Here is an 11,043-nt window from a genome sequence, read left to right as displayed (position 1 = left end):
ATGCCCTGCATGGGCTGCCTTGCAGGGAAAGCTGGAGAGAAGTCTTTCAATGTCTATTTTGCAGGTAGTGAAAGTGAGTCACCGAAACATGGAAATTGTTCAAGGTAACAGCTGCAGAACCTCTGCCCCCATCTCACTAACACCCTTCTGTTATATGTAGCTCTAGAGCTCCCAGGGTTATCTTATCTGATGCTCAGAGCGAGGCTTTGTGATGACCGTATTTGTATCTATTTACAGATGAGGACATTGAGACATGAAGAGGTTAAATGACATTTCTCAAGGTCACAGCTATCATGTTGAAGAATAAGAAACCAAATCCAGCTCTCATTTCATGTTGACTTCCTAGATTTGGTGCTTTAAAAATATTTCATCTCTCCATCCATCCACCTATTCATCCCTTTCATAAGAATTTATGAAAGAATTAAGTACCTTATATTATGTATGTTTGACAAGGTTTTCAGGATTAACTTTAATTGAACAGAGATGAATTTTACTATAAATATGAGACCATCCTTGACCTGTGTGCTGTGGAAATACTGTTTATGAGTATAAACTTTTATATGTCAGAATTACATATCCTAATGAATCTAAAAATCCATACTTCATGTGTTATAGATATGAAATCATATTCATCTCTGTAAATTGCCTAAAATGATAACAGAGAAGGATATTATGCTTAAAATACTTGATTAAGTCAAAAAGCTCATATATTCTCAAGAGAAACATGATCTGTAATCCTAGCTAGAGCCACCTGCCATACAGGGAACCGAGGGTATAGAGAGGAAGGGAGAGGGGATGGTTCTCATCCTGGAGGGCATGTTGGTGGCTTGGACTCACTGTTCACTCAGTGAAGTGTAGCCATGACTCATGGAGTGACGCTCCAGAGACCTTGACTCAGAATTCTTTTGAGATCTTGATGTGGGTCCTTTGAACATGGCGGGGCGTGGAGATAGGATCCTGACTCTAGCCTGCAGAAGCCCAAAGGCAGGAGACTGCCTGGAGCTGCTTCTGTTGGCAGAGCCAATGCAGAGGGCAGTGTGACAGGGCTCTAGGCTTCCAGGTTGGGCTGGGAAGGGGAATGGCACGGATGGCTAATACCTGCTTGAGTCTTCCTGAAAGGCATCGCCCTAGAGGACTTCCTGCCAGGGCGCAGCAAACCCGGCAAGGAGAGTGCGTGTAGTGTTTTCACAGTCAGCCTGAGAGAGCACTGTGGGGGTAAGGGCGGGGACACTGTGGTGTCAGAGGGCAGCACCCAGTGGAAAGGGGGATGGTCGTGTCTCTTAAGAACCCCGCAACACTCACGTGAGGAGGAGCCAGCATCGGTGCAGCCGACACACCAAAGGCATCTTCACAGAAGACAAGGTCATCAGTCAACAGACCCTTTATCCCTTGTCTCTCGTCTCCGTCCTGACCCCGCAGGAGCCAAAAGTAGCACAGCGAGTGGGGCAGGGGGACTGGGAGAAAGAACAGGGTGGACAAACAGCAGAAGCAGAGACTCGCTCACTACTGAGCGGGGAAAAGGAACCTTAAGTGGGCGAGGGATTAGAAGGCTTTGAGAATAGGTGAGTAGATGAACTCTTAATACCTGCACACGAAGCTGTTCTACTATCCGGGGGTGACCAAAAGCGCTCCAGTGCGTGTCTGAGCTGTCCTTGCTGGGGGAGGAGGGAGAGCGAGCAGAGCCGCAATGGCGGGCAGGGGAGGGAAGAAAATGGAGCCACCTGCAGCCCCACGCCCCATCTGGCCTGTACAATAGGCTGGTTTCACCTCCCAGTAGCCTCTCAGGGCCATGATAGATTTTCAAAGGAAATGCTGGATTTCCTTTCCTTGCTCCTTCACCCGCAGCAGCGAAGCTCACTCCAGAATCCATATCCTATGTGTTTTTTTTCTTTCAACTTCTGGCTAAAGAAGAACCTCCTGCCCTCTTCTGCTTGGCTTCACATTTTCCCGTGAGGATTACTCCCAGAGAGAAAGGATCCTTGTTCCATCGCTTGCAGGCCAGAGCTGCAAACTCCCTCCCAGGAACTTTGTAGGGCCTTCAGGACGAGGCTGGAATCTGAAAGGGGAGTAAACATGACTATTAGAAAAAATGATCCCTTGCGATAAAACATCCTCTGATATTGCTCATAATAGCATAGAACGTTACGTGGTGCAGAGCCCAAACACGAGGTATTCATCTGCAATTATTTATGCTCACCAGGGAAAGGATTTTTTCCTGTTTATTGTTTTATTCATGATTAGCCAGCAGTATAATGATAGGGTTATAATGATAACAACATGAAGAATGAAAATGTTCGAGGTGCAATTTGCAAGCAAGATGCTAACCCCAGAATCCCTGAAAGTTTCAGAGGCAGGGAGTCTGTAATCGTGTGTGTGTGTGCGCGTGCGTGCCTGTGTCTGTCTGTCTCAGTGGAGAGGAGAGGGGATAAGTTTATCCTGAATAAGGAGTGGGTAGGAGCAGCCCGCGTATCCTTCTGTGTCTTCCTCAGCCTGCTTTGCGTTCAAGGTCAGGAGTGGCCCTCACAGGCCGCCTCTTTTCCTTCTATCCCTCACGCAGAATGAGAATTAATCATTCCCGGAGCTAGAATGATCTTTCCTACTTGTGAAAATCCATATGGAATTGTTTCTGAGAGGCAAGATTTCTATCTCAAACGTTCCAGAAAGTTCTAGCGTTCCAAGGGCTGACCTTGAGTCCTCAACATCCCCTTTCCCACCTTCTCAACTCTGGAACAGGGTTTGGTACCATGGCTTGTGACTTTCCCAAGGCTCCTGGGCCTGATCTGGCAAATAGAAAATGTATCCCCTCTACCTGAGGAAGCAAATTCTTTTGAGTATCCTAAGTCATGGCAAATCTTCATCTTTTGTATTTGGCTGTTGTTTTCACAAATGGTTAAAACTCCCTCACAGCTAACATTGGTGAATGAAATTGATAAAACTGAGTAAAACTCTTCTTGGCCAAAACGTAGGCTTAAAGGGATGATTTTCTCCTAAGATGTAAAAGCTAGCTCTGGCAGCAGTTCCAAAGGAAAAAAATGTACCAAATATTTTGAACAATGACAGCATCATGGGAATGAATATATGGTGAGTTCCCAGGGAAACTATTTTAAGCTCAAACCCACATATATAATATATAAAACACAATACTAGCCACTGTCTTTTAAGCTATTTTCTCAAAGGTTAATTAAATAAAACAATCCAACTTTGATGTATATGTTATTATGCCCATTTTCCAGATGAAAAAACCCAGACTTAGACTCACAAGCCACATGACTTTGAGCAGGTTATTTCGTGTTTCAGATTTGATCCAGGAGCCATACATCATGTATTCCATAACTTTATGCCAATCAAACAGAGAGCAAGTCATTTTCAAACAAATCTCATCAATTTTCTCTCATTTTTATATTACAATATGAATGTGCTGGTACATTACACATACGTAATTTTTTTTTCATTTTTGAATTTCATCATAGATAAGACCCTCCTTCCACTTTTTCTTTTTTTCTTCTCTTTTTTTCTTTCCTTTCCTTTCCTTTCCTTTCCTTTCTTCTCTATTCCTTTCTTTTCTTTTCTTTCTTTCTTCTCCCCCTCCTCCTCCTCCCCTGTCATTGTCGTCGTCTTCTTCTTCTTTTGTATTTTGAACTGTAGAGAGGCAGGAGAACTAGAAGGCCACTGGACTGAGAATCAAGAGACCCAAGTCCCAGCCTCCACCTCTGTCATTTAACTTCTTCAGGTCTTGGTTTCCTTGCCTGTATAACAAGGAGGTCACATAAACCTTCTCTAAGACCTGAAGCTCTCCATTCTTTACAAGTGATTCACAAAGCCTAGATTTCCAATTCCAGCTTTTGGCCAAAGGTCCTCCCCATTGCCCCAAGCTCCTAGGTGAGCAGGCCATCCTCCCAGAACGAAGAATACACAGTGCTGCGTAAATCAAATTCAACATTCATTTGCACTGCAAATAAAAAGTTTTACACAGTTAAAATGTTGGTGTGTGGGATTTAATGAGCTCCAGATGCCTGACCTCTGGAAAGAAATGATTTGGGGAACTGTAGCTGTGGAAGAGTCGAAGGGCATCCGCATCTGGTGTGAGTTACATGGAGTGAAGGGGATCGACCACATTTTTGTATTATTGCCAAGCTGGGGAAGGCGGAGATACCATGGAATCTGTGTGCTCACCTTCTGAGATAATGCTGACACTCTTCAAACTTTCTCTCACTCTTCAGGAAGTTGTGGAGTCCAGTGGATCCTGACTTCCTTGCCACAGTTTTCCCCGGCTTTTCATGCCCTCAAGACCATTGGGATTTGGGTCTGCTCTGATGAAAGCAGGCTCTCTTGTTGCACGTGGCAGGGACTTTGACCACTTGTACTCATTTTGCTTGACTCTGCTACTCCTAAAGGGTCCTGCCTAAAACCCAGATCTGACAGGTCATTCCCCTTCCTTATTTAAAATATTCCGACTCCCCATTGCTTCTGCACATACTGCATGCTGACGAGTTGGACCTGGACCTGCTCCGTGAAATTCCTTGGTCATTATTCCCCATCCTTGGCATCCTGTGCTCTAGCCATGGGGGTCTTCAACATTACAATCTCACCTTCCCAAGCATTTCCACATGCCTTCTACTCTGCAGAATCCCTGCACCAATTCTCCACCTGGAAAACTCCTAAATCCATGTAGTTCACACACACTTTCCCTGGGATGTCTCTCCTTACTTGTTCCTGCCCCATTTGTGGTAGTCTTTGCCATTTCTGTGTCCTGATGGCCTTTCGATGCAGTTAGGGCTAGAAAGAAAGATCGTATACTCTCCCCTCAATAAATCAGAGAGCTCTTCATGAGCGCAAATGTGTTTGATTCTTCCTTTTATTTTCTGGAATAGAGCAGAATTGGCTCTCAGTCAATGTTTAAGTGAACAAATGAAGGAATGAAAAGAAAGTCCCGGAAACCAGAGTCTCAGTCTTTTAAAGCTTCTCCACCGTGTTTCTCTGATTGTCTTGTACACAATAATTTATGTCTAACAAGAGTTCTGCCATACTTACATCCTTTTTGAAGACTACTGTTCAAGGATAGGAAAAATGCTAGCATTCTTCCAACCTCGAGAAGTTGCTACAAAACAGCACAGAGAGGAACAAACAGTAGACTCACTTGGCTTCACAAAATGCTGTTCCTCCTTGAGCTCAGTGAGCACATGGATGTACCCTTGTCTTAGAGATACGCTTTGAATGCAGTCATTCTCTGTGTGTAGTCTTGCAAACAAATAGGTCTCACAACTTGGAAACTGATCAGAGACAAAAATGTAGGTCTTCCTTCATAAAATAGGATTTCATTCTGCTCTTTTTGTCTTTACCTTTATTTCAATTTATTTTCTAAACCCAAGACACCCAAGGTACGAATCAGCATTTATCTTCTTGACATCAGATTCTGAAAATAAAGAATATTCATATTTTGGAGATTCTTAGTACTGGTTATCTGAAATAAAAATTGAGAAGAATTGAGAGTAATATTTTAATAGGACATGGTGGCTTTCAAATACATGATCTCATGTGATCCTTACAACAGTCTTGTGAAACGGACAGAGCAAAAATTTTAAATCCTTGTTTTAGAGGTGAGGAAGCTGAAGCTCGCAGAGCATAAGTGACTTGTCCAAAGCCACATAGCTAGGAAATGGCAGTGCTAGCACCAGAACCAATTAGGATTATGTGGGTACCCCCACCTGCCATTGCAAGTATTTGTGAGAAAGCACTCACATTGTCACACATGCTTTTGGCTATCTTTCCAAGTCTCTAACCTCCCAACACAAACAGACCATGTTGGGAAACTCGCTACTCAAGGAACTTCTCTGGGTCATTTTCGTGGTCTAATGAGAACATGAGAGAAGATGTATTGAGAAAGGACAATAGTGAACATTGACCATTCACTTGATTAAAGGTTTGATGCAGAAAGTGACTGAAGTTACTTGGAGGAAAAGCAGATTGTGGGCCTGTGCATTTTTATTTTATTTTATTTTATTTTATTTTATTTTGTTTTGTTTTGTTTTTAAACTAGGACTATCCCTTTCTCCATTCTCAGGGAGATACAGACAGTGATGAAGAATATAGTGATTCCTTTTATTTGACTAACTGGATCCTTTTCAGAAAAGGTGAGGGTAGTAAATGTGTTGGGAACTCCATTAAAAACAATGGACAATTTAATATTCGGCAAATTGGGTGTTCCCTGTTTAGCTTTCTCTTGTTAGAATAATGGAATTTGAGCATTTAGAACATAACTTGTTTTGAAATGATGCATGAGTTCCCAAAAACCTTGTTTAACATATTGCTGGAATAATGCATATGAGATGGTTAAAAATGGAAGTAGGAAAAAAAATCCCCAACACCCTTAGAGGAATTTGCAATTCATAAAGTTACTGACAATTTTGCATTATAGTTGCCATGGTAACCATGCTAGGCTTCTGCTCAAATGTTTCTCAGAAGGGGAAGGAATAGTATATAATAAGCTCTTCAAGTGTAATTTTTTTTTTATTGTAGTTGAATTAGTGTGTAATTCTTATGTGAGTATTTTAGTAATCCATGAACACGCACTCTAGTTACGGTTCTGATTTCTTATCTCTGTATGCTTAAGCAGTGTATGAAAAGTTGCTGGTGACTAGCAATGCTTGGTAATTACTTATAAAAAATAATAACAAAAAGCATTACCCACGGTAATTAATTATAAAAGTGAAAAGCATTTCAAACTTGACTGTAGTAAAATTCCTAGACCAAAGCACTAGCTTGCTTATTGATTCAAAGTGCTTTCAGCCAAGCATTCAGGCTACATTCACAAGTCACCCCTGGCCCCTTCCATCCTTTTTTTTCAGAAGAGTCCTATATAGTGAATAAATGAGGACCAATTAGACCAAAATAATACTTTCATTTGGCCATTTGGATAGGGAGCTATTTTTAAATGGTAATTGACTCTGTGTGTGTGTGCGTGCACGTGTGTGTGCGTGTGCGCGCGCACGTGTGTGCTTTGTTCAGCTTCTGTGGAGCCAGTCGAACAGCTGGGGCGGAGCAGTGCATATCTGGACATGGAGCTAAGGTCGTTTTCAGGTTTGATTCCATATGGGTTAGTCTTGAATAGAGAAGAGATCTGGGCTTTGGAGTCAAACAGGCCTGGATTGCATTCTAGCTCTGCATTTGACTAGCTGAGACCTTAGGTAAGTCCCTAAACATTGGGAGCCTCAGTCTCTTCATTGGTGTGAGTGGGATGATCATGTCTTTATTCAGTGTTTGCCAGAATGAGAGATAGTTGGACATGAAACACTTGGCCCAAAGTTTGGCACAGTGTATTCGCTGCCTATTGTTCCTGTGACACATCTGTGCAATCTTCATGTCTTAAAACCACACACATTTAGTATCTTATAGCGCTGGAGCTCCCAAGTCCAAAATGGGGGTAGCAGGATAAATTCAGGGTGTTGGCAGGGCCGCCTGCCTTTCTTCTCTCCCCAGAAGAGAATCTGGGTTTTGCTATTGTTGCTCTTCCAGCTTCAGGGGCTGCCTGCATTCTTTGGCTCATGGCCCCTTCCTCCGTCTTCAAAACCTGTAGTGACCGGTCCGGTCTTTCTCACGTCTCTTCAGCCTGACACTGACTGTTTGCCCTCCTCTTCTGCTGTTAAGTCTCTTTGGAGCCCGTCTAACAGCTGGGGCAGAGCAGTGCATGTCTGGACATGGAGCTAAGGTCGTTTGACCTGTGCCTATCCAGGTCATCCAGGATGATCTCCTGATCTTAAGGTCAGTTGATTAACAACCTCAATTCTCCCTTGCCGTTACCATAACATATTCATGGTTTCTGAGGATTAGGACATTTTTGGGGGTGGGGGCGGGGGTCATTATTCTGCTTAACCATACACAGCAAGCACCAATAAATGCCAACTGTATAATTTTGTGTCATTGTTACTATTCATAGTATTAGCAATAGTAGAATGTTTACCACCTAATAGTAGAATGTTTTTACCACCTAATAGTAGAATGTTTACCACCTAAAACAGGAGTTGGTAGAAGAGAGAGCTGTCAAAGTCCAGAGCTGCCTGGATCAAATGTGGGCCTGCGCGCCGTTCTTTGTGGCCTCTCTGTTTTCGGACAGTCACATTTCAGTGGATTTGGGTGGGTCCTGGCCGATGGAACCCATATCTGGAGAGCCACCAGGGGACAGAGTCTCATTTCCCAAATGTCTTGCCTTGATGTGTTTCTAATTATGAGAAGCTTTATTTCATTAACACTGATTTTTTTAAAATGGTCTTCTCAAACCACACCAATTCTTAAAATCTAGGAATCGCCTCTCAGGAGGAAAGGCTTCCAGGATCTCGATGAATGCCTGGAGGTGAGAAAGAGCATTTCTTGGTAATATTCTTCCAGGAGACGCTATCGCCACGCTAGTGCCTGTCGGCCCTACAGGAAAACAAGGTGGGAGGGGCCCGCCTGTTGTCTCCCTGCACTGTGAACAGGATGAAAGAGTGTTGATATCAGTACGAAGGAAATTATTCTGACCCATGTTCCACCCCAGGACACTGTGACCAAGGGGGGTCATGGAGCTACAGGTCTGGAGGTCTCATCTGCTTGGGGTGGTTCAGCTGGGCCTGTAGGTGTTGTCAGGCAGACGGCTGAGCGCCCACCCAACTCCTTTCTTCCCTTACGAATTTTTCTTCTCTAGCTTTTTCTCTCTCTCTGTCTCCTAGGTGGGGTTTGCATTATTGTTCACACAGTTCTCTCCAGAGCAATCAAGCAGCTGGGACATCTGTTGTCACTGTCTACAATGGACGCATCCCCTACGAGTTTGAGATGCTCTGGCTTCACTATGTAGACTGTAGTTTGGAGGAGCAATTCTGAGTCACCACCACTCTCTCTAATTATTCTGTAAGAAGGCCTTATTTCTATTTCTCCTCTCCTCTCGCATCTCTGTGTGTTTATTCTAATTGCTTTTTTAATTCCCTGACTCTTATTTGGCCTCCGTTCTTATAATTTGGGCCGACTTCTACTATTGTCATCTTTTTGGACTAGTCATTTCCTCCTCCTTTGATTTAGTCTATATATTTTCTCAAGAGAATTTAATGGGGATTCTTTTATAAGCAAACAACCACTCCTCCAAGTTAATTTTTTTCCAATTTGATTTGCATAAGGAACACGTGCATGAGTTCCTAGTCTTGTGCATTAGCAAAGAACAGTCAGTATGATCTAAGGAACCTGGGTGATTGTCTCTTTTTGCAAGAAATCTACTCATGAATAAATACAAGAAATGTACTTATTTGCATTTCCCCTACAATTTTCCTCCTTAGTTCTTTTACATTTTCTGTGCTGCTAATGTACATAATCCCTACTACTGGGGGAACCAGCGGGACTTTGAAAGAATGCATTTTGATTTTGTTGATTTACATTTTACCCAAATTGACCCTCTTTGAAAATACAAACTATCCTTCCTGTTGCAAAAAAGGAGATAAATGTTGCTATTTACTGGTAGTAAGATAAATGGGAAAGAGGAAGGATATTCTAACTGTAAACTTGTCTTCTCTTTTACTTAGGAGCTAGGACAGAATCTTGGTCTCTTCAATGTGCATATTCAATAAATGCAATAGCAATTCAATAAATTAGTTGATATTTAAGTATATAAAGGAATGTTTTAATTTCTATCCAAAGGATGAATTTCAGGGACTTTGCTTTGGAAAGCATCTATTCCCTGCTTGTTTTCCAGCTCTTGGGGCTATTCAGTTTTTCCCAGTCTTTTGGGAATATAACTAGAATTTACTCAAGTTCCACTTTCTAGTTTTATTACACTTCAGGATCTCTACATTCTCAGTTTCTGGATTTAAGTTGACAGATACCAGGAATGGACTCTGTCAGTCATCATTGTGAGGTGTTGTAAGACAGTGAGGTGAAATTGACGTCCCTGGTGTAAGATTAACCCACCTGGTAGTCCCAGCTCAGCCATTTACTAGCTGTGTGGGCAAGTTTCTTTACCAGGGTGATCATAACAATCATCCAAACCAGGGCACTTCTAAGGGTGAAGTGAGTGTTATCAATAATTATGCCAGGACAACAAGCACAAATCAGGCCAAACCAGGATGCATGGTCCCCCGGCCGTTAGCAGTATTAGCTCTTTCCTCTATAATATGTATAGGAAAATGTAAACATTTGAAAAATACCCACGTTATAGGATGTTGTAAGGAGTAAATGAGACAATGAATTAAGAGTGCTTAGCTCAGACCGTCCCTACAGCCATGCTCTGGTGGCTGGAATTGACCGCTATCCCCGCAAAGTGACAGCTGCCATGGGCAAGAAGAAAATCGCCAAGAGGTCAAAGATCAAGTCTTTTGTGAAAGTTTATAATTACAGTCACCTCATGCCCACAAGGTACTCTGTGGATATCCCCTTGGACAAGACTGTTGTGAACAAGGATGTCTTCAGAGACCCTGCTCTTAAACGAAAGGCCCGACGAGAGGCCAAGGTCAAGTTCGAGGAGAGGTACAAGACCGGCAAGAACAAGTGGTTCTTCCAGAAGCTGCGGTTTTAGATTTGTTTGGTTTCGGTCATTAAAAATACCAAAAAAAAAAAAAAAAGAGTGCTTAGCTCAGAGACTGGCATATACTAAGGGTCAGTAAATGTTAGTGAACTAACTATACGTCCCCAATTTTTCATGTTCCTCAGGGCAATCTGAAACATTAAATACTATCAACAATTAATATTGATCACTTGCTTATTATACAGAACTCACCAAAAGCTCTTGAGTTTATTTCTTAGAACAAGTGTGCCATTTTCCTGTTTCCTAGGAGTACAACGTAGAAGTCTCATCATCCTAACCCCTTGACTTGGTGAATTAATTTTCTATTAAATCCATTTCATTAGAATGCTGTATACTGTTTTGGGTTTAGATAAAGGAAGAAGCTATAAGCAGCTCTCAGTTTTGGTTGAGAATTTTACAGTGCAATCTAATCACCTGTGGAGAATTTCTTCCTCTACTAAAGGTTCCTGAGTAGAGATCTACTTCAAAACTGGATTTTTGCCTGGCTTTGTCAGAGGTTAGCT

At 42.4% G+C, this 11,043-nt stretch overlaps 1 protein-coding gene across 1 annotated transcript; it reads left to right on the top strand.

Annotated features, from left to right (window-relative positions):
* Positions 1-10,573, top strand: LOC116642792 (60S ribosomal protein L27-like). Its single transcript, XM_032425061.1, has 4 exons — positions 1-73; positions 4,221-4,303; positions 6,062-6,131; positions 10,212-10,573. The coding sequence occupies exons 1-4, from the start codon at positions 1-3 to the stop codon at positions 10,529-10,531; spliced, it is 546 nt and encodes a 181-aa protein (XP_032280952.1). The 3' UTR covers positions 10,532-10,573.
* The last annotated feature ends 470 nt before the right edge of the window (positions 10,574-11,043 follow it).

The sequence above is a fragment of the Phoca vitulina genome, unplaced genomic scaffold, assembly GCF_004348235.1.
Source record: "Phoca vitulina isolate PV1807 unplaced genomic scaffold, GSC_HSeal_1.0 scaffold1, whole genome shotgun sequence".
Taxonomy (NCBI): Eukaryota; Metazoa; Chordata; class Mammalia; order Carnivora; family Phocidae; genus Phoca; species Phoca vitulina.
Note: the sequence above shows the minus strand (reverse complement) of the source record. Positions and strands in the feature narration are given on the sequence as shown.

Coding starts and splice junctions, on each gene's coding strand:
- LOC116642792 (XM_032425061.1), top strand. CDS start 1: ATGCCCTGCATGGGCTGCCTTGCAGGGAAAGCTGGAGAGAAGTCTTTC. Junction 4,304..6,061: donor TCAAGACCATTGGGATTTGG/GTCTGCTCTGAT, acceptor CTCCATTCTCAG/GGAGATACAGACAGTGATGA. Junction 6,132..10,211: donor CTGGATCCTTTTCAGAAAAG/GTGAGGGTAGTA, acceptor ATGAATTAAGAG/TGCTTAGCTCAGACCGTCCC.